General features: G+C 39.3%; 1 protein-coding gene across 4 annotated transcripts in view; it reads left to right on the top strand.

Moving 5' to 3' along the window:
* The window catches only part of Pgant5 (polypeptide N-acetylgalactosaminyltransferase 5), a 279,794-nt gene that overhangs the window by 72,274 nt on the left and 184,457 nt on the right, over positions 1 to 23,063 (top strand). For 3 of the 4 annotated variants that reach the window (XM_065232889.1, XM_065232861.1, XM_065232869.1), the window contains one exon: positions 13,917 to 15,012. In XM_065232889.1, the coding sequence (XP_065088961.1) occupies positions 14,833 to 15,012 (180 nt within the window). In that variant the 5' untranslated portion in view covers positions 13,917 to 14,832. The remainder of the gene's footprint in view (positions 1 to 13,916; positions 15,013 to 23,063) is intronic. The other variant, XM_065232879.1, reaches the window with a different exon arrangement.

Below are 23,063 nucleotides of genomic sequence, written 5' to 3'. Positions count from 1 at the left end.
CATTGTGCTAGGAGCGTCGCTCACCCGATTGGTGGTGGTGCAGAAAAGAGGAAACATACAACCAATCCAATAAGGTATAGATTTTCATTGTGATCGCTGCTATATTGTGTTGCAGCAGCAGTTACACCCGAGAAAGAAACACCAGTTTCCAGTTACTGTAAGCGATTTGACTCCCGCTCGATTCGTGCTTACTGGTGTCTCAATTTCTGCTGGTTAACCCCAACGGGGGGTGAATTTCTGCAGACGCTAATAATGACGCCATTGACCGCAGAACATGCGGCAGTGTATTGAGAAAAATGCTCCCCTCCTTTCACTCACTTGATGGACAATTTAGTCGAATTACTGCATACTGTGAGCTTGACCAAATCAATTGCTACCAAGTGGTCCAAATCTGTGTGGGAGCTCCAGGAACGTGGAAAGTAGTCGCTTTCAATAGAGCCCTTTTCCAGGGAATATGCTCCCTGGGGTGATACAGTGAAATCGAAAATTCCTTGCGTGAGTTGACATCATATTGATGAATTTTTGACAATGGTCCCAATCTGGTAAAATGGATGACAGCGATAAAGGAGTTTGTGCAGGGGAAAGAGCCTAGAGATTTTCCCGGAAGGTGGATAATAAAAGTTATAAATGCCATAAACATCACACAAAGTGGTTGTTCAAGAGATGGCTTATCATCATCTTCGTGTACGCTTATGGGCAGTCAAATGTGACAACGAGTTGACTGAAAGGGATTCAACTTTGTTGGTTTTCATAGACCCAACGTTCTTCGGATGAATTTCCCGAGCCTAAGCAATTATGGTTTTATGACGGTATCTTCTTTCGCTTGCCGGATACTTCGGATGTGGGTTGAGATGTAACCGTTATCGTTATATGCAAATTTGAAACAGGGTCTGTTTTGGTATGCATAAAAAAGCTTCCCTTAGATTGTATTACTACTTTCAAAGGAATTCCGAACGGTTTTTTTTTTATACTCCTCTTTCCATGCATTTGTTCCAACGATTTAATAGAAAAAAATCGAAATATGTGTGCTTTTATTCAAATTTTCTCCCAGTATTAATTTAAAATGAATTGATGGAAGTTCTATACTAAATCCCACTTGGTTTAAGTTTAAATCAACAGTGTCTTAATCTCATGCCTGTAGATAGGTGCATCAAAAACATACTCTACTTATTGCTTCAAGGGGATTCCCCAACCCAATTGCTCTAACTTTCCCCACCATCACATCATCCGTAATAGTTGTAACAACTGATATTACTCGTGATGATAATGGTGCCCTCATCCGTGTAGGACAAGTATGAACGAAGTAGAGATAACGATGATCGATCGCTGTAAAACCCATTATCCGGTTGTTACAGTGCGCTGATAAATGCATCCATAATGAAGTTAATGACTATCAACCTGGAGCAGCAGTTGTGCGCATCCAGCGTAGCATACTCCAGTTGGTGGATGGTACTCAAATATTTACATTTGGAATAAATCCGTTATTAAGGCATTGCTCATCAAGACATCCGAGCCCGATGCGATGAGGACGAGATTGAGCGTGAATCGATTTTGTGTCTTTAATAGATGAAGAGCGAATCTACCCGGGGATAATCGTCCATAATCGATGATCCCATTATTGTTTGATGATGAAGGGAAATCGAATCTAGAGATTGAAACAGATTGATAAGCGCTGGAAGCGATTAATTTGTGCTTTTGATTCATGTGATTTTTGGATTTATTTCATTGTGTTCCATCATCGATCGGTTGGCTCTACCGCATGCCGTAGCTTGAGCTTTGTGAAATTGGTTATGATGTATTCTACTATTTATTACTTTAAATAAAAAAAAACTAAGGCGGTGGTACAATTTCACTATTGATACTTTTTTTAATAATTATAAAACGTCAAGGATTATAATATACTCTGGGGTTAAAATTGCTCTCTACATCTACATGAAAAGCTCTCAAGCATGTTGTTATCGCCTGAAAAAGAACGGTTTGGTATGAATACCGAGCATGGAATTACACTTTCTGACAAATTTGCAAGCCGGCATCTTCATCGCCATTGTGTACCGCCCATGCATATTCATCGGGGTCCATAACTAACCGGCGGCGGTTGTAGGCTGGTAGCCAACCATCCTGGTCATATTCCATCGAATACTACACTTTATCTACTGTTCGTAGTCAAGGGTGTGCGCAGGTGGTGATAAATGATTATTTTTTATCATCTTGCACTTTTTCTTCCTGAATTGTACGCTCTTAAAATAGCTTATGCCTGGTCTAAATTTGTTCTCTGTGTGGTGTTCTTTGAAGCATTTCCACAGATTTGTTTTCTTGATTTGTTTTCCTTCTATCTTGTTTTCCGTACTGAGTACCAATGCTGCCGACGCCAGGTAGGCTCCTCCCACACCTGAACCCTACTTATCGACCCTTCAACTCATGAATGGAGGACCAACGGCTTTATGTCCCTTCCGAAGGAAGGCGTGATCAGAGATTTTATGCCTCAAAAAATCCCAGTGGTGCCGACTGGAATTGAGTCCAGGCCTTTTGGGGTGAGAGATAATCATGCTTACCACTACACCTACGGCATTACTTCCCATTAGAGATTTTATGCCTCAGAAACTCCCGATTGTGCCGGCTGGGTGGTGATAAATGATTATTTTTTATCATCTTGCACTTTTTCTTCCTGAATTGTACGCTCTTAAAATAGCTTATGCCTGGTCTAAACTTGTTCTCTGTGTGGTGTTCTTTGAAGCATTTCCACAGATTTGTTTTCTTGATTTGTTTTCCTTCTATCTTGTTTTCCGTACTGAGTACCAATGCTGCCGACGCCAGGTAGGCTCCTCCCACACCTGAACCCTACTTATCGACCCTTCAACTCATGAATGGAGGACCAACGGCTTTATGTCCCTTCCGAAGGAAGGCGTGATCAGAGATTTTATGCCTCAAAAAATCCCAGTGGTGCCGACTGGAATTGAGTCCAGGCCTTTTGGGGTGAGAGATAATCATGCTTACCACTACACCTACGGCATTACTTCCCATTAGAGATTTTATGCCTCAGAAACTCCCGATTGTGCCGGCTGGGATTGAACCCAGGCCCTTTGGAGTGAGATGATGATGATGATGATGGTCCCACCTCTTACCCCTACAAAGGTTTGAGCTGGACGATTTATCTTTAAGATAATTAAATATGACATTTTAACCAGGTTGGCAAACAAAATCGAACTGGTTTCAGTTACAGATATAAATTCCCTCTAGAGTTTTCAGTTGCTTCACAGCGATATAAATGTGGAAAAGCTCAGGCGTCCACCTCTTAGTTCGCCTTTTTGTCCACCTAAAATATTCATAAGTATTAAAAGCAATCAAGAGTTAATGAACAATCAACAAAGCATCCTATTACACTAGCAACCCCGCAATCTGATGCTATCATAATTTTCAGCAATGTCAGGAATGCTCACGAAACCCCAACATTTGCCAGAAAGCTTCCTACTAACTCAAGGTATCTTCCAAATAAGCTTCAAAGTTGCATTTTTTTATCAAACATTAAATTCAGTCCTCTATATCCGTAATACGCGCGCGAGGCTCAAACCTTTGTAGACTAGTTTTTTTTAATCTACTACTATTAAATCAAATATTAAAAATCCATCATCACCCTCGTGGCGAACAGAAATAGTTTTTGCAGTGCTACAATAATTATTAAAAAATCGTTATGACAGCTATCCATATAACATAATCCGTTAGAGATAACTTCGTCAAGATACATAATTTGTCAATTCATAAAAAAAATCACCGAATAACTGTTCAAAAGACAGTTTTAACGTGTGAAATGCAGTGTCTTTTAAATTCTGTAAGTGTTGCTGAACGTTTGATATGTCTAGGCATCGAATTGAAAACATTTATTTCTTTATAATATAATGAATTTTGTGAAACACAAGTCAAGAAATGTGGTGTTCTTATTTCAACCGCGTTTCTAGTATTATATCTATGAAAGTCACTTCCTCTTTCAATTCGATCACACAAATATCGAGGCAGCAAACCGTTAACTACTTTAAAAATGAACACCATAGTCAAATATACAATTCTTTGCTTCACCGACAACCATTGTAAGGCGTCTAACATCAAAGTTGAGGAAGTGAATCTATTACATCTCAAAATCAAACGCATTATTTTATTCTGCGAGCACTGTAATCTCGATATTTGTGTTGCATTGGACAGAAATAAAATGGAAGGGCAAAAGTCAAGATGAGGAGAGATGATTGATTTGTATGGCTGTATTTTACTGGCAATAGTTAAATCGTTTTTCAGTCGACATAGAATTCCATACTTCTTGGCAATTTTCTTGATGACATTGTCAATGTGAGAGTTGAACTTAAGTGTGTCATCAATAATCACGCCAAGATATTTAATCTCCCGAACGCGATCAATAGTCTCATCATCAATTACAACAGAGACGTTCTCATTTACTCGATTCCGCGAAATTACCATAAATTTAGTTTTACTTGTATTCAATTTCAACTGCTTATACTTCAACCATCTACTTAGAGAACGCAAATCTTCATTCAAGTGTAAAACGGCATCATCTAAATCCTTAGCTGCAATGAATAACACAGTATCATCTGCAAAAAGATTAATGTCACAAAATCGTAAAACACGTCGCAAGTCATTAATATACATAATAAATAACAGGGGCCCTAATACACTTCCCTGGGGCACTCCAAGGTTGTTCCCCACGGGACTGCAAACAGAATCATTAAAGACAGTCCGTTGAGTTCTGTCGGTCAAATAGCTTTCAAACCGTTTATATGCAGTACTCGTAATTCTAAAGCGCTTGATTGATCTTAACAATAAGAAATTGTTTAAAAAGCGCGTTTAAGATCCAAAAAAAACAGCAACAACCGTATCTTTACACTCCAAGTTATTTTTCCACTTCGCTAATACCAAATTCAACGCGGTTTCACAAGAATGACCTTCCCGATATCCCGATTGTTCTGGTATCAACAAACTATTATTATTTAAATACTCCAAGAGAGACAATCACATTTATCACTACACCACCGGCGCCGCTATATATTGAAGTTAGGCATTTTCTGTGGAAGCGGAATGGCCGAATAATATGCGTGTAGTGTTCGCACCGGTAAATGATGTTCTGTGTATGTTATGGTGAAATCCATGTGATGATTCGTCAACTGTTCAAAGAAGTACTTAGATGCTACGATTGTTCGGTTTTGTACTGTTTTTATGCCACTAGCTTACAACCAACTGGACAGGATTACTGGATACATTGGATTATTATTATTATTTATCTTTATTAGGGAGGCTTTCAGCCTTGGGCTGGTTCGCCTCCAATACATTGGATTCATATGGTGAGACCTTTCCATTATTATCATTTTATATACCATTTATTTCACGACATATTATTTATTGACTTACATTTATATAACTCGGAGCGTTTGGTATGGTATGTCCACGCATCCTTCCACCCCTAGAATTCATGAAATGCTTTGTTGTTTGAATGTTTTTATTTGAATACCAGGGCTGGTAGCGAGTCACTTTTTAATGACTTGGTCACTTTTTTCAAGTCAGTCACTAAAAAGTCTCATTTTTAAGACCAAATCACTAAAGTCACTTTTTCAACTTTTTTAGCGTCAATTTATTTCAAGATTGATCATTCTATACTTTGTGACGTTTAATCGTCTTTCTCTGTCTACAGGGTGTCTACTCGATATTCTTAATAAAATTACCTAAGTTTTCCATTTTTTTCCAGGACTTTAACGGATAAACTCCAGGCTTGTAAAAAGAAAGCTATTTTTTAAATGCGTTAAAAATATGTTTTTTTTGTAGATAAAAAATAACACCAATTAACCCAAACGTTTTAAGACATGGCAATCAGTTTTAAAGAAACAGCTTTACAATCAAATCTATTGAATGTTGAGTTAAATACTTACTAAATTTCTCACTTTAATAAAGCTAAAAAAAAAAATATTCAATGTCTTGAAGTTTCGTATTCCATGTAAAAGTTCAAGATACTGAAATAAATTTCAAAGTGCCAGAATTAAGCAAAAAATAAAGAATAATTTGATGTTCGTAATTAACTTTATGAAAGATTAGAGATCTTCATTGCAGTCCCATTAACTTCACACCAATTGTAAGAACTTTGGAGAAGTTCTGAGGAATGAAAGGAAATGCTGAGAATTTCAGTGAAGGTCCATAAACAAACTACAGGAACATAAGGGAAGTTAACACGCTGAAAATGTGGGGAACTTACTGGAAGCTTTAAGAACCTCAAAGTTGTTCATTTAGGATTCAAAAACATTCAGGAACTTTAATGAAGTTCCTAGAATGTCAGAGAACTTCACAAGTGTCAAGCGAACCTGAAAAACATAGAAAAAATGAGGGGTATTGTGCTAATATTTAAGATGTTCTAAGCACCTCAGAAAAGCTAGATCTAGCGATCTTTGGAGAGTTTCAGAACTTTAGAGCAGTTAACGTAACTTTAGTGCAGACTTTTGGAGCAGTTTAAAGATGTATAATCGTAAATTTAAAAAAAATCCAGGACAGTTCCACGATGTGCTTGAAAAAATCGAGAATCCTTAAGATGTTCCGAGAATTTCCGGGAAGTACATAGACCTTCAGAGAATTTATGAAAACTTTAGAAATGTTTCAGGAACTTTGTCAGAGAAATTTAAAGGTGTTTACCGGAATTCAATTTTTTTGCCTATCAGAACCGAGATCCACAATAGAATTGAGAGCTTTAGGGGATCTTCGAGAACATCAAGAAAGATCAGAGAATTAAAGGGCAGTTCAAATAATTTCAAGGAAATTGTAAAAACCGCTAAGAAGTTTCGAGAAACTCAGGGAATTTCCGGAAACTTCAGCAAAGCTCCGAGAGAATTTCTGGAACGTGATAAAAATTATATAAACATCCGAAAAGGTGAGAATAGTTTAAGGGTGTCATATCATGGAGATTTCAAGAACTTAAAAAATGCGAAAATTGTGAGAGCTTTTAGCAAGCAGCGTTATCTACAAGAAATTCCAGAGAACTTCTAATAAATTTAGATATTTGTAGATAGTTTCACGATATTCAACGAAGTTCCGAGTACTTCGAGAACGATCAGATAGCTTCAGAATAATCTCATTAACTTAAGAAAATTTGCACCGACTTACAAGGAGTTCCGTGGAATTATGATGAATTCTATGATTGATCCGATCCCAATTCCAAGGACTTATGCTCCGGATTCGTTTTCTACCACAAACTTTATTAAATTATCCTCAGAATATTGGAATTTCCTCTGGAGTTGCTCCTCACAAATTCCTAAGAATTTTCTTTAAAATTTACTTTTAATTCAATTTAGGGATTCTTGAAATTCTACTGAAAACAATCAAGCTTCACATGAAATCAAAAATTCCTCAGAACTACCTTGAAAGCAGATAGCATTTGATGTTTTTATGATAGATTTTTTTTTCCAGAACTCCCTTGGAATTTGAGTCCAGATTCTTGAAAACTTCTTGAAGTATTAAAGCTTTTATGTGCCATCATAACGACTACTTTTTCTTCTCTTAGGTCACTTTTTAGTCACTATTCAAAAATAAAAATAAGTCACTATTTGGCCGCTTATTTCATCAACATGGTCACTAAAATCACTATTTTTGACAGCAGTGATCGCTACCAGCCCTGAACAGGAATCATTTCAAAGAATCATCTTTGCGGCAAATGCAACGCAGTAGGCCTGGTCGTTTAGATGTTTGTATCATATCTCAGATATGCTGCCAACCGTCCTAAATAAAGCTAAATTAATTAATTAATATGCTGCCAACATCAATATTGACAAGAAAAATGATTAGGCGTCATCTAACCTAATCATTTTCCAGGATGCTTTCTCCTATTGGCTGTGTTTGTATTAGTATATCTATATAATAGTATGTATATCTTTTTTTTTAATATTCCATAAGAGAAAATTAAAAAAAATATAAAACATAAGATATCACAAAAGGGTACAGTGTGTTTACTTTAATTTGAACCAAATAAAAGTGAGATTTTCAAAAAATTATGAGGTGGGCCAACCCGAGCGTCTGTTCACCATGGAGGTGCGGCTCAAACAGCGTCTGACTGGCATTCAGCGGCTGAATAAGAAATGCTCTTCCCCGGAAGCTACACCTAAGATGGCAGCCCCATCACGGCGGATAGGAGACCTTAGGCCAACCACCTACTGTCTCTGAAACCTTTACAATTTTTACAGAAACCAACTGAGAAAGACATCGAACTGATATAACGGCAACGACTTTTAGCGCAAAACAACGGACACGAATTGCATCATGGAATGTATTGACGTTAGCCCAGCAGGGTAAACTGGCACAACTCGCCAACGAGGCGCGACGCATGAAGCTAGAAATCCTGGGACTGAGTGAAGTTCGTTGGCCAAACTTTGTAGAACACAAACTGCCGTCGGGACAGGTACTACTATACTCTGGTATTCGAGGTGAAAACGCTCCCCGCCATTGTGGAGTTGGTCTACTACTTAGCGTCCAGGCAAGTGCTGCGCTCATCAAGTGGGAGCCTGTTAATGAGAGGATAATCGTTGCCAGATTTAGAAAACGGGTTCGTAACCTTACCATAATCCAATGTTATGCGCCAACCGATGCTGCCGAGCTACAGGACAAGGAGAATTTTTACAGTCAACTGAATGCCGTCGTGGATTAAGTTCCAAAAGGTGACATCAAGATCTACACTGGCGACTTCAATGCGAAGATCGGCTCCGACAACACGGACTATAAGCGTGTCATGAGCGAGAACGGTGAGCTGTTTGCAGAATTTTGTGGCAATAACAACATGGTGATCGGGGGCTCGCTCTTCCCCCATCGCCCAGTGCACAAAGTCACGTGGGTTTCCCGTAATGGACATACTGAAAATCAGATCGACTACATCTGCATCAGCCGAAAATGGAGACGGAGCCTTCTTGATGTCCGAAATAAACGCAGCGCCGACATCGCGTCTGACCATCACCTTCTAATCGGCGAAATCCGCCTACGCATGGTGAGGATCCAGCGACGGGAGGAGAGACTCGGGTGGCGGTTCAACACACGCTGACTTGAAGATCCAGCGGTAAAAAGGTCTTTTGTTGAAGAGCTTGAGACTCGAGCTGCGGACGTTCCAGAAGGTGGCAGCGTAGAAGAACAATGGACGGCCATCAAGAATGCCTTTATAGAAACAAGCGAGAACAACTTGGATGAGCTGCGCACCCAGAGGAAAGAGTGGATCACAGATGAAACCTGGCGGAAGATTAAGGAGCGTAGAGAAGCAAAAACCGCGATAGAGCGGGCGAGAACCAGAGGAGCCAAGAACGAAGCCCGTCAACTGTACTCGGCTCTAGAGAAGGAAGTCAAGCGCTCTAGCAGACGGGACAAGCGAGCGTGGGTGAACTCCCTGGCCGACGAAGTGGAGAAAGCCGCAAACACTGGCGATATACGCCTCCTCTACAATATCTCACGACGCCTGAGTGGAGCAAGCATGAACCCGAGGAATCGAGGATGCCAGTGAAGGACACGACTGGACAATTGCTTACCGACCCCACTGACCAGCTGAAACGCTGGTTTGAGCGCTTCGAACAACTTCTTCAAGTTTCGACGGCCAACCAGTCATCAACATCTCGGCATGATCCATCACTCGCGTCAATTCCGAGGCCCCATCACTGCAGGAGATTGAAGCAGCTATCCGAAGCATGAAATCCAACAAGGCTCCAGGGGTCGATCGCATATCAGCAGAGATGCTCAAAGCGGACCCCATGCTATCCGCACAAATGTTGCATCAACTATTCTGTAATATCTGGGACACCGCGACTTTTCTGGCCGACTGGATGCAGGGCATCTTAGTGAAGGTCCCAAAGAAGGGGGATCTGACTGTGTGCGACAATTGGCGAGGCATCATGTTACTGTGTATTGTTCTCAAAGTTCTGTGCAAAGTTATCCTGAATCGGATACAGGAGAAGATCGACGCGACTCTCCGACGGCAGCAGGCAGGATTCCGTGCTGGAAGATCTTTTTGGACCATATTGTCACGCTCCGCATCATCCTGGAGCAGGTCAATGAATTCCAAGAGTCCCTTTATTTGGTATTCATTGACTACAAAAAAGCTTTCGACCGTCTCAATCACGAGAATCTGTGGGGCGCCCTGAGGCGCAAGGGAGTCCCGGATAAAATCGTCAACCTCATCGAAGCTTTGAAAGTATGAGGCTTTCACGTGCAGAGTTCTGCATAACGGAGCCTTGTCCGACCCTATCCGGGTAGTCGCTGGTGTGAGACAACAATGTATACTATCACCGCTACTGTTTCTCATCGTAATCGACGAGATCATGGTAGGTGCAATTGACCTTGTACCGAACCGTGGGCTGCTTTGGCAGCCTATCACCATGGAGCATCTCAACGACTTCGATTTGGCTGATGATGTTGCTCTACTAGCACAACGGCGCTCTGATATGCAGAGTAAGCTCAATGACCTAGCCGAACGCTCCTCTGCGGCGGGTCTCACCATCAACGTCAACAAGACCAAATCGTTGGATATCAACACGGGCAACCCTTCCAAACTTACGGTAGCGGGGCAAGCAGTGGAGAAGGTCGAAAGTTTCCAATATCTTGGCAGCCAAATAGCGTCGGACGGCGGGACCAAGAGCGACATAGGTGCACGAATCAAGAAGGCTAGGGCTGCCTTTGCGAGTCAACGCACCAAAATCCGAATTTTCATCTCGAACGTGAAATCTGTGTACGCCAGCGAGACGTGGTGTGTATCAGCGGAGAACACTCAAAAGCTGCAGGTCTTCATCAATCGATGCCAGATTCGTGCCTGGTGGCCTCACAACTGGATCTCGAATGCCGAGCTCCATCGTCGATGTCATCAGAAGCCGATAGCAACAGAAATTCGAGAGCGAAAGTGGAGGTGGGTCGGCCACACACTTCGACGGGGCGGAAACGAAATCTACAAGCAAGCGCTGGATTGGAATCCGGCAGGACATCGCAGCAGAGGCAGACCCAGGGGCTCATGGCGGCGGAGCCTCAATAAGGAAATTAAGCAAGTCGATAGGAATCTGACCTGAGCCCAGGTCAAGGCAAAAGCGTACAGCCGCCCAGGATGGAAGTCTTTCACGTTGGCCCTTTGCACCGCTGGTGGTGCACAGGACCCTTGAGTAAGTAAGTAAGTACTTTATTTTGCCAATCAGAGTAAATCACATTAAAATCGATTTAACAAAAAAATTACCCAAAGTTCTTGTTCTACGATTTTTGGAAATTTGTATGTATCCATAATTTAAACATTTCAAAAGTTTTCTTTTGATTTTTTTTTTCAAAAATCGGCTAGGACATTTTGAGTTTTTGAGGTTTTTACCATTTTATTAAAATTTTACATAAAAAATTTTAAATTTGAAGCTTGCAACCCCTGAACATTTCAAAAGGTCCTATCTGGTTTGATCAACTTTCTCTTTGGACAACCACTGCTATGCAAATAGATTTTGTGCTATTTTTACCACATAGTTTGATAAAAGAGGTTCTCATCTAGCGTCCTCAACGTTAAATACAACAGGGAAAGTTTTTGAAACTGAGTTATTAACGAAAGAGAATGTCGATGAAGAGAATCGATCAATGCAGATAGGACCTTTTGAAATGTTTATCTAGATTTATTTCGAGAGTTTTCATGTATGAAGCTATGTTTTTCGAATAGCTCTATCTACAATTATAGCAGGAAGCAGGATAACTTTTCGAAAAAAATCTTTTGAGACACTCCAGTGCAGCTTGATTCGTAGACCCCGAATCGGAAAGATTTTCTTTATGCCAGAAAATTTACCAACATTTTCTGCCGCGTACCTCAGAACGAATGATAGCGTAAAGGTGAAAACACACTCCCACACCTAAGGCTAGATGGAACGCAGCCTCAAAGAGAGAAAAACTAATTTAATGCTTTGGCAGTTTTTCACTCACCGCATCGCGTCGTCGACGTCGTTTTCACCCGCCTCGATGCAAAATGCAGTGTGCTTTTGATGCAAGAATTTTTCCATTTCGAACCTTGGCCAAGTGGGTTATATCTTTCCCGGTGAATTCTTTGAACCAGACCGGTGTAAAAGATAGACGATGTGGCTTGCGGTCGGTTCTTTCAGAATGAACTGAGCTTTCCTCATCACAAGCATCCGGACCGAACCTCCTTCTCTTCTCCTCCGTCTGCAGTGAAGTTGGAACAAGAGGAAACACAATGGAAAACAAACAGTGTGTGATAACATCATGCTCGTAAATGGTATTCTTTTGCTGTCCGATGAATGGTGCAATCCGCAAGAAAATAAGCATCCTACTGCGACCCTTGCAATGTACAAGGGGAGGGGAAATTGGGGAGAGCGAAATTGGAATGAAGATTAGCCCATTGATTGATGCAGTATAAATTCGTTCTTTCGAAGAATTTGTTACACGGCTATTGGTACGAGCTTTTGTTTACGTCATTTATGAATTGCTGCAAGATACAAGGTTGCTGGTTTCTTTGAATCAAATTATTTTTTAAAACTTACCTAAAGTTTTTCATGTTAAAACAATTGTTTTGATACTCATGTAATGCTGCTGACTTTTTCTAAGAATGTTTCGTAATTATTTGGTTTAATTTTACAATGGCGGAGTACCCAATGAAACAAAGAAGCTTTACCTGGAGCAGACGAAAAGTGCATGCAAATATTTGAATGGATTTCCAGTACCTTGTTCGAGGAAAACGAAGAAGCCAGCTACTGCATTACTTAGAAGCAAAGCAGAAATAGCACCAAAAGCTTCATCATTATCGCTGTGTCGACCCCGCCACCCGAACTTCCAATCTTTTGAAATACGACACAGACTACAATGCAACCTAGCCCGTAAGGGAAGACTGTTACCGTTCGGTGGTTTCCTCAGGTAGGTATAGGACGACGGTGCTGCTGTTGCATCTCGATTTTAAGATAATGGAAAATGAAGGTACAGTATTGGCTTTTGTTTTATCCAGTTGGTTGGGTTTTCGATTGGTTCGATATTGCTACACTACTGCAACGATAGTGGTTTTTCCTGAGCGGAGCAAGGAGCCCCCCGTTTCGGGTGAATGCCTTCGGATGAAATGGTCGAATTTAGCACCACCATGCAGCGATGATGAAGTTGTAGAATAGATGCAGTACGGTTTATAACAAGTATCGTGTCTGTAGCAGAGATCGAATCTTGCGCTATAAACATCCGAACATTCTTGCTTGCAGATCGAAATTCGACTTATGAACCGCTGAACTATTCAACAGTTTAATATCTTTATTTATTTGGAGTGTGCTGTGTTTCGTAGTATGAGCTTTGAGGTAGAACGCAATGGAAGCCTTTTTGCGATAGTTGTTACCTTCTCTTCGCATTTTCAAGAGTATGATTATCAGATATCACAAAACGTACAGCTTTGAAATTTCCAATCCACGTATGCACGTTTTGTGAGATCTTTCCTTATATTTGTTTGAGCTGATTGACTAAACTCTCGCCGTAGTCGTCGCGAAGCTGTGGATTGTATCGATTTGTTGTGATATGAGGGGCTCGGTGGCCTAACGGCGATCTTTTTTGTTTACCTTGTTTTCACTGTGGACTGAAACGGTACTGAATGTTGCCTATGTTGCAAATCGAAACCCAACGGAATAAATAACCCGTTCTGAAATTGAGAACCATCTTTAGGAAACCATCTTATAACTCATTCCGCGGTTAACATAATTCGGAAACAGATTGCTAAAATGGCAACACGCCACGCTACTTCATTCGAGCCGACCAAGTAAGTTTCCACGTGTTCTCACACCCATTATCGTCCGAGAGTGTTCGAGGCAATTACTGGCAAACGTTTTCACGACAACATTTACATGCCTTTCCACCAAATTAACCTGACGAACAATTTGCTAATTATTGTTTTTCTCTTCAAATTTCATTTTCAGGCCCATCAATCGATGCTAACAGGCAATAACTGCTGGCGAACTACAGCCATGTGGTGGAGAAAGCAGCAGCGAAAAAAAAATTAACGTCTACGAGAGATTTGCACTTATACTTTTATTATTCCGACGATTAATCCGACCCGTTCGAGCTGTGCGTGTTTCTTTTATGAGTGTAGTTTGATTTTTTTATTTTTCCGCTAGGAAATTAACAGTTTACTTGTGTATAGAGCGCGAAATATGCCAATGGGCTACCACCGCCAGTGCAAGTGAAAATTCCAAACCGCAGAAGAGAATTATCGCGTGTGATATGCTTATTCCATTTTGGTAGGGCCCTCAGTTATATCTGTTTTTAGGTTTCTGTTGTAGGTTGTTTTGATGTGGTTTATTCCTTGGAGGCTTACCGTGAATTGTTTACGGCAACAAAATAGCTAAGGCTGGAGAATTGCTTGAACAGCGTGGGCAAAAATCCTTTCCTGTTTATGTTTATATGTGCATAGTCCGTTGAGCAAGATAGGTCCCCGCTACCATCGAAACGGCGTACAGAGCCGAGTGTGCCGACAGTGTCAGTGTGTGCAAGTGTACCGACGACGGCTTGCCGTTGACGTCGACGGAGAGTGGAGCAGTGCGATGTGTTAATGTAATTCAATTCGTATTTATCGCTAGTGGTCGGAAGCGTTCCGGTGTGCTGCACTGGTGCGGCAGGTAACACGCGGTAGTGTCCCGTGCCAGACAGTACACGCGCGCCGGGTGGTAACAGTGCAGTGAGTGCATTACTCGGCGGAAGTAACGTGAAGAATCCCAACCATTCAGTGAGCAGTTACGTATACGTGCCGTAAATAGCAAAGCTGGCAATAGAGTCGTTATAACTCTGTTACCAAAATCCAATCGATCAGTCTTCGCCATCCCGGTGGAGCGAGAAATGACCACCATCAGCTACTCGAGAATGTTCCGAGGCAAGATTCGTACCAACACATGCCGGATTGTGCTGCTCACATCGCTGGTGTGGCTGCTGATCGATGTGATACTGATAATGAACTACGCCGACTGTCTCGGTGGCTCCACGTGGCTCTGCAAGCGGACCGGCGAGTACGATGTCGAGGTAAGTCCATTTTGGTTTGCTACTTTTACGATAAATACGACGGCATACGGAGGGAGGGGGGAGGGAAGGACTTTAGGAGTAGGTTATCCTCCACGTTTGGGATTTGACACGTAATCTTGCCGATTGCAGTAGCAGCGTTCGGATGAAGAGCGATTGCACGTTGTGTGACCAAATGATGTATCGGAACGAGTTATAACGCTGTATGTGGCTTGCTTTAGATGATGATTGGGAGATTGAAAGCTATTATGAGTGTTTATCGGATGGATTCGGCATTGTGAAAGCGTATGGCTTTTATTGTTGGAAGTATTTTCTTGAAATTCTCTTGATTTCTGTTTACTTCTGAGTATTTTTCGTTTAAAATTGCATACCACACTCAGAACTCAGTTCTGAAGATATCTGAGTACTATTCAATTGACTCTTATGGCAAATGAACGAATGATAAAAAAAAACTTAAATCATCCTTTGGCTAAATGGATATTTGACTGGATAATCAAACAAATACGATTCAACCACAACGGCATAGGTAGAACTTTTTCCTTGGGGAGCCAGATTCTTAAATTTCTTCTAATATTATTATTAATATTTTTATACAGGGTGTCGACTACCTAAAAAAAAACCTGGAAAATCAGGCAATATCAGGGAATTTCATTCAAATTCAGGGAAATATTTTATAATTACTGAAACTTATTAATAACAACTTAATTACTCGATGTTTTGGCTAGCTGGGATTTCGACTATTTTAATTTATATTATGTATTTCTAAAACAGATATATCTGAGGATTTAGTAGTTAGTGTCATCTTGTGTTCTACAAAGTTGTTATCTGCCCATCGGTGTACCCCCATGATTGTCTTTTTCATCAGTATGTCGCTTAGTTCGAGATCAAGAGCACATTGCTCTCCAAACCTTATGTTCTCAGTCCCTACCCTACCATCCATTTGTTACCCCTAACCTCGAGATAGCCGCGAGTAATCGGCCCCCGCTTTACTAACGTTAGTTTTAAGTAATTTTGTTATCTAAACAATAAATATCGACTCGGCAAAGTTACAGCAAAGAGCCTGGAAAAATAAACGCATTGTTAAAAAAATAATCGATATGGTTGTAACTTCCTTCACTATCAATCGTGAATTGATGTTCTTGTATTTTCATTTTAATTTTTATTTATTTTTAATGATTCTGTTTCAAGTCCCGTGTGAAATAACTTTAGAGTGCCCCAGGAAGTGTATTAGGGCCCCTTTTATTTATTTACGATTTTGCGACATTATTACGTGTTATGCATTGAAGTTAAGGATTCAGATGATGCCGTTTTAAACTTGAATGAAGATTTGAATTATCATCTGCTTAGATGGTTATAGTATAAGCAATTGAGATCAGAGTTGTGACCTATCACAATCACGATCGTCAAACAGCTGATGGTAGTAACGCTCTGTACATTCCTATCAATGTGCTCGTCGAAGCTCTCTCCATAACCTAATGGATGGTTGACGAAAGAAGTAAAAAGCAACTGGTCATTCCCGACAATCACGACACTCATCTGTGCTCGTTTTGAAGCAGTTGCTGCTTTGCTTGCATATGTGAGTGTGTTGGTGAGTGAGCCCAACAGCTTCCGTTAAATCTCGCGTCACTTTTCAAATTTTGTCATTGAGAAAAATCGTCCAATGTAACATGTCCGATGTACAACTCGACTTGTCAAAACGTCCTATGTGGTTTATTCTATGTTGTAGCATGAAATTCAAAGTAAAATTGTGATTTTACCGTTTCTTCTGAATTTTCAACGTTATTATACACTGACTACATTAAAAATAGTATTGAAAAATGTATTGTTTTTAAACATTTAAAATAATAATCTGTCGAACTTCAACTTCGATTTTCTCAAAATGGTGGTTATGTTACATTGGTCTATTTGAAAAGTGACGCGAGAAATGTTGCCTGCTTTGTTTGTAACGCACACAGTCGCGCCTGCCGAGACGAACTTGGAATGGGTAGGCATTGTTTTCATTTTCTTCTGTCGTTTCGCTTTTTCTCATGATCGTACAGCAGAAGCCTTCACTGTTTTCGTTGTGCCTTTCATCATCAGCAGCGAGTGTATCGTTTTGCTTGTGAGAAGCGACCATTACTAGTGATTGTTGTTTGCCATGGCTCTACCTCTCACTGCGTGACAAAACGTTCTGTCAGCGATAGTCGGTTGATGCGTAGACGAGTGTCACGTGAGTGTCATGATATTTTGCATCACTGATTGAGATTGAATATTATTAAATCTAAATTAATGGTAATTTCGCGGAATCGAGTAAATGAGAACGTCTCCGTTGTAATTGATGATGAGACTATTAATCGCGTTCGGGAGATTAAATATCTTGGGCTGATTATTGATGACAAACTCAAGTTCAACTCTCACACTGACAATGTCATCAAGAAAATTGCCAAGAAGTATGGAATTCTATGTCGACTGAAAAACGATTTTACTATTACGAGTAAAATACAGCTGTACAAATCAATCATCTCTCCTCATTTAGACTTCTGCCCTTCCATTTTATTTTTGGCCAGGGGTTGAAACTGTTGACGTTTTTTACGACACTAGCTTCGATGTCATGTGCGACAGTCTTTTTTTATTCGTACTCTCATGCTCTACCGTCGTCTCTCTTACACAACACAAACGGTAGAACAACATTCGAGCAAAAAGAAAATTTTCAAATAGCTATCATATGACATGTGTGATTTCGTTCTAATTCCTCAATTTGGTGTAAATTAAACCATTTCTGATCAGAAATGTTATTACTAGGACATCGTTGCTTGCTGTTTTCAGAATTTACACAAGCACAACATCAGCAGCTTTTATATGAGAAAACTAAAATACATACATTCGTGACGGTCTTCGCCAACAGTGTCGTATTACAACGCCTGTCGTATGACATTTTAGTTTGGTACTGTAATTTGATAGCTTGTTTTGCAAGTGTCGGAAGCAAAGGCAGTCGATTATCACAGAAAATATATCGACTACAGTGACCACTTACAAGACTGTTTTTAGCCAATGCAACACAAATATCGAGATTACAGCGCTTGCAGAGTAAAATAATGCGTTTCACATGCTCAACTTTGATGCTAGACGCTTTAAAATGGTTGTCGGTGAAGCAAGTAATTGTATATTTGACTATGGTGTTCATGTTTAAAGTAGTTGACGATTTGCTGCCTCAATATTTGTGAGATCGAATGGAAAGGGGAAGATACTTTAATAGAAATAATACTAGAAACGCGGATGAAATAAGAATATCAAATTTCTTGACCTGTGCTTCACAAAATTCATTGTACTTCACAGGAATAAATGTTTTCAATTCGATGCCTAGATTTATTAAACGTGCAATAACACTAGCAGAATTTAAGAGACATTGCATTTAACACGTTAAAACTGTCTTTTGATTAGGATTTTTTTTTAATTTACAAATTATGTTTCTGGACGAAGTTATCCCCAACGGATTATTTTGTATGAATAGTTGGCATAACGACTTTTTAATAATTATTGTAGCACTGCAAAAAATATTTTGTTCGCCACGATGGTGATGATGGATTTTTGATATTTGATTTAATAACAAAGGGTGAGTCGATAATTATTGCGACACTTTAGATTGATTGGTAAATCGGCTATAGTCATCGAAATGAAACCAAACTGTTACAGTAGTTCAGTAATAGGTTTCGATCGGACGGAGTTCAGGACAGTTTGGTGGGTTCATGTCTTTCAGCACAAAACCCACAGAATAAGCCGCATACCTCCTGCACGGTTTTGAAGTAGTGCCATGAAGCCAAGTCGGGCCATAACAAAGGTTTTTGATCGTGCTGTCTGGAGACACTCAGTTTTGTAAATCTTACCGTTTATGGTGCCTTTGGTCACAAATAGTTCACTCCGTTTGCCACAAGTGCATATGGCCTGCCAAATCAGGTACTTCGAAGCGAATTTCGACAGCTTCTTCCGTTAGAAAGCGTCATCCACAGCAAACTTGTCCTTACCCGTGAAATAACGCAAGTTTGAAAGTGTCGCAATAATTACCGACTCACCCTTAAGGAACCTTTAAAAAATGTGCGTGGTCTACAAAGGTTTGAGTCTTGCGTGCGTATTGCGGATATAAAGGACTGGATTTAACATTTGATAAAAATGTAAGAGGTTGTATCCAAGACACGACCGTAAATTTAACGTAGGATTAGGTGCTCGATATCAATACTCGGCGACTGTATAGGGAAACCACTTTTTCCCATAACGGAAACGCCTCGTTTTATGATGGCAAAATTACGCATGTTCGTGCACAAATCGCACGGAATTTTTGGTTTATTCAATATATAATAAAAAAAAAATGAAAATTGATGGGAGAAATTTTATGCTAAAATTTTCCAGTCCCGAGATATTCGCGATCATTCATATAAATACGAGGTTTTTTTTGCATTTTTCGAACGTCCTGGAGAAACCCTTCCCTTAATTCGAAGTGTTTCTGGTTAATTGACAAGGTTATGTGGTATTCGGTTATTGCGAGAACTTTTATGTACCACTTCAATACTATTACGCAATTGACCATAAACGTTAGGTTGCTGTGTACATTATCAAAGAGCTTTGGTAGGTAATGTGGCAGGAAGCAAGGCGAGCGAAAGTTCAATGAAAATTAACTCTTTAACAACAAAAATCCATGGTGGTCCTAAAAATGACCGTTTTGTCATGATGGTTGAGTATTGCTGAGCTAGTAGGGTGTTCAACACGGATGAGGCTGGCGAGCAACTCGCGAAGAGCTACTGAATCCGATCAGTAGCGGTGCGGCTTCTTCTTCCTTCTTTGGTGAATAGACGCTCATGTGGACTGCAGCTCGCTGCTTGCGGGTAGCCTTTCGTTGTGTACTGGAGAACAATGTCCAATGCCACGCGCCGAAAGCACTGCGACCACACACGCTGACTGAATAACCACAGTTCGGCGAGACCAGATGGAATTCGATTTTGAAATCTGTGCTAGGGAAAGCGCTTTTTGCAGGTGATAATTTTGGTCACCATTGTAGCAGTTGGACATTTGTGTTATTTTCAATAGTGACCTATTGAAAATTGATAAAGTGTTCATTTTAGCAGATTCGTAGAAAAATTTCCAATCGATTGGCTTGCTTAGAATTAAAATCCATCCGCTATTGACAGAGTTATAAGTGGTCAAAACCTGACCACTTTTCGTAATGCGATCGATGTTGTTTTTTTTTAAATTGCACTCCCAATATGTTGCCGAAGGACGTAACCTTACGTAAAAAATGCAACTTTGAAGCTTTCAGGGGTTCGTGAGCATTCCTGATATTGCTGAAAATTATGAATGCATCAGATTGCGGGATCTCTCATGTATAGGATACTTTGTTGATTGTTCATTAACTCTTGATCACTGGTAATACTTATGAATATTTTAGATGAATAAAAAGGCGAACTTAAAAGTTGGGCGCCTAAGGTTTTTGTTTTCTCATTTTTATCTCTGTGAAGCTACTGTAAACTCTTGTGAGAAGTAACTGTAACCAGTTCGTTTTTGTTTTCTAATCTGATTAAACGTTATACTTAAAAATCGTCCAGCTCAAACCTTTATAGGGGTAAGAGGTGGGATCATCATCATCTAATACTAATAAAATGAAAAGGGGTTCAGTAAATCAAATGTAAAGAGATATTTTGTACAAGAGGTTGGAAGGGGTCCAACCTCTTGTACAAAATACAAGGCTGGTAGCAGGTCACTTTTTAGTGACTTGGTCACTATTTTGAAACCAGTCACTAAAAAGTCACTTTTTAAACCAAAAAGTCACTAAAGTCACTATTTCTCTAAAAAATAGTCACTAAAGTCACTTTTTCACTACTAAAGTAGAGTGAAATTTAAAAAATATCCAAAAAATATTTAAATTGAGTACTTGGCACTAAGAAAGTCTAAAGTAATTTTAACAAAATATACATAGCTGTTAAAAAATTGAAAATTTTAACCAGAACGTTAACGTTAGAACACCAGGAAAACTATTGGGAAATGCCTCCAATTTCTATTAAAAATGGGGGAAAATATACCTCCTTCCCAGAAAATAAATTGTAAACCTTGGAAACTTTCCAAAGGTATTTGTCTGTGATAGATTTTCAAAAGTCTTTTAAGGATGATAAGTAAATTTAAAGAGAATTTTAAAGGATTCTAGGGATGACATCAATATATATCAGAGAAAAATACCAAAGTACAGACGACGAAAGTCTCATGTAAAATTAAGTGCTCTGAGGACCGATTTCTTCATCTCCGCTTAAACCTTAAGCCAGGATTACCTATATAGTTAAACTTGGCTTAAAACACACGAGCGTCGCTTTTGATTATTGTTTAAATTATTAGAGACGTAAAAAACAATTTTGGAAATAATTCCAATTTAATTGAGAGTGCAATTTTAACGAGAGTTCTGAGAAGAATTCTATGATGATTGGATGAAGATTCTAGGTCTATTTTCAATAAGAATCAAAATTAGTTTTGAAATTTTGCTCAAAAGAGCTCTAATGAAAAGTCCATGAAAATCCTGTGAACTCCAAAGATGGTCTCTGCGGATAGTTCTAAAAGAAATCTGGAATGATTTCTGAAGATACTTCCAATAGAATTCTAAAGAGTTCGAAATATGGGTGATTTCTGATGATACTTCCAAGAGAATTCTAAATAGTTCGATATAAATTCCGAGAATTCCAATGGAATAAGGGTTCAATCTCAAAGGAAATCTGAGAAGAGTTTCAAAGTTATTCTGTGTTGGATTTTTGTTTTGAGAATTCTGAGGAAATACTGAGGGAATTCTAAGGAGAATACGAATTGAATTCTAAATTGAATACAGGGGAAAAGTCCAAGATTATTATAAGCATAAATTTATGTAATTTCTGAGGTTAATTGCATGGAAATTTTAAGGAGAATTCAAATTAATTTAAAATGGACTTATGGAAGGAGCCTTCAGAGAGTTCCTTGAAGAATCAATAAAAAATCGAAAGTAATCTACTTTAACTAATCATCTGTTATTACTTCATGCGTGAATTTAACGATTTGCATAGTAGGAGATGCTTAACGTAAAATATCAGACTTAAAGTGGACATTTCATACGATAGGTGAGGAGTTATAGTACGGCAGTGTAAAAATTGTATATACAAAGTAGAAAGCGAGCTAAGGACAATTTTGAGGAAGGTACGAATCGGGTAGTTGTTTACGTCAGATGGCGACTTGAGTGTTAAACAATCGATAGAATTGTTTCTGCACATCGGAGGTTCATGAGGTTTCCCTTTAGCCAGTGGTGGCAGGGAAAACACCCCTCACCGTCCCTCATTAACGGTAGCTTGGTAAAGGAGATGATCTACCCGATTCGTACCTTTTTCAAAATTGTCCTTTGTTCGCTTTCTACTTTCTATATACAAATTTCACACTGCCGTAACTATCAACTCTTAATTTTCATTTCCTCATCTATCGTATAAAATATCTACTTTAATTATGGTATTTGATGTTGAGCATTTCCAACTACGAAAATAATCTATTTCCAAGAATTTTGTTGATTGTTCTGCAAAGAATTTCAAGAATGCAATATTATTTTTGGAAAAGCTTATTTGCCTCGAAGTTTAAGAGAAGGGGAATTATTCTAAAAAAGTTCTGGAGATCATTCTGAAGAAATTCTGTGAAAAGTTCTTAGCGAATTATCAAAGTTATCTACCTATATGTATCAAAATTTTAAAGATTTCGAACGCAGAATCAAATTCAAGATCATAAAAAATTGAAATTACTATTTGCTAGTCATCATGTGTAACGCAAGCAAAAGTAAATTATTAAAATCACTGCAAATGCTCTTCACAGGAGATTCCGTTGTGAGATTCGATTAAATGAGAGGAGTTTAGGAAATTTGATTTTAAGTTTAAGTCTAAGAGCCGTATTAGAATTTCTAAGTTACCATATAAATGGTTACTTATTAAGTTTTTACAAGTCACTATTTGGTCACTATTTCCGTTATTTTAGTCACTAAAGTCACTACTATTATATCGCATGAGCACTACCATCCCTGAAATATCTCTTTACAT

Source organism: Ochlerotatus camptorhynchus, unplaced genomic scaffold (genome assembly GCF_037179485.1).
Source record: "Ochlerotatus camptorhynchus isolate MF236.1 unplaced genomic scaffold, CSIRO-AGI_Acam_v1.1 ptg000036l, whole genome shotgun sequence".
Taxonomy (NCBI): Eukaryota; Metazoa; Arthropoda; class Insecta; order Diptera; family Culicidae; genus Ochlerotatus; species Ochlerotatus camptorhynchus.
The sequence above is the reverse complement of the archived record's forward strand: the minus strand, read 5'-3'. Positions and strand labels throughout refer to the sequence as shown.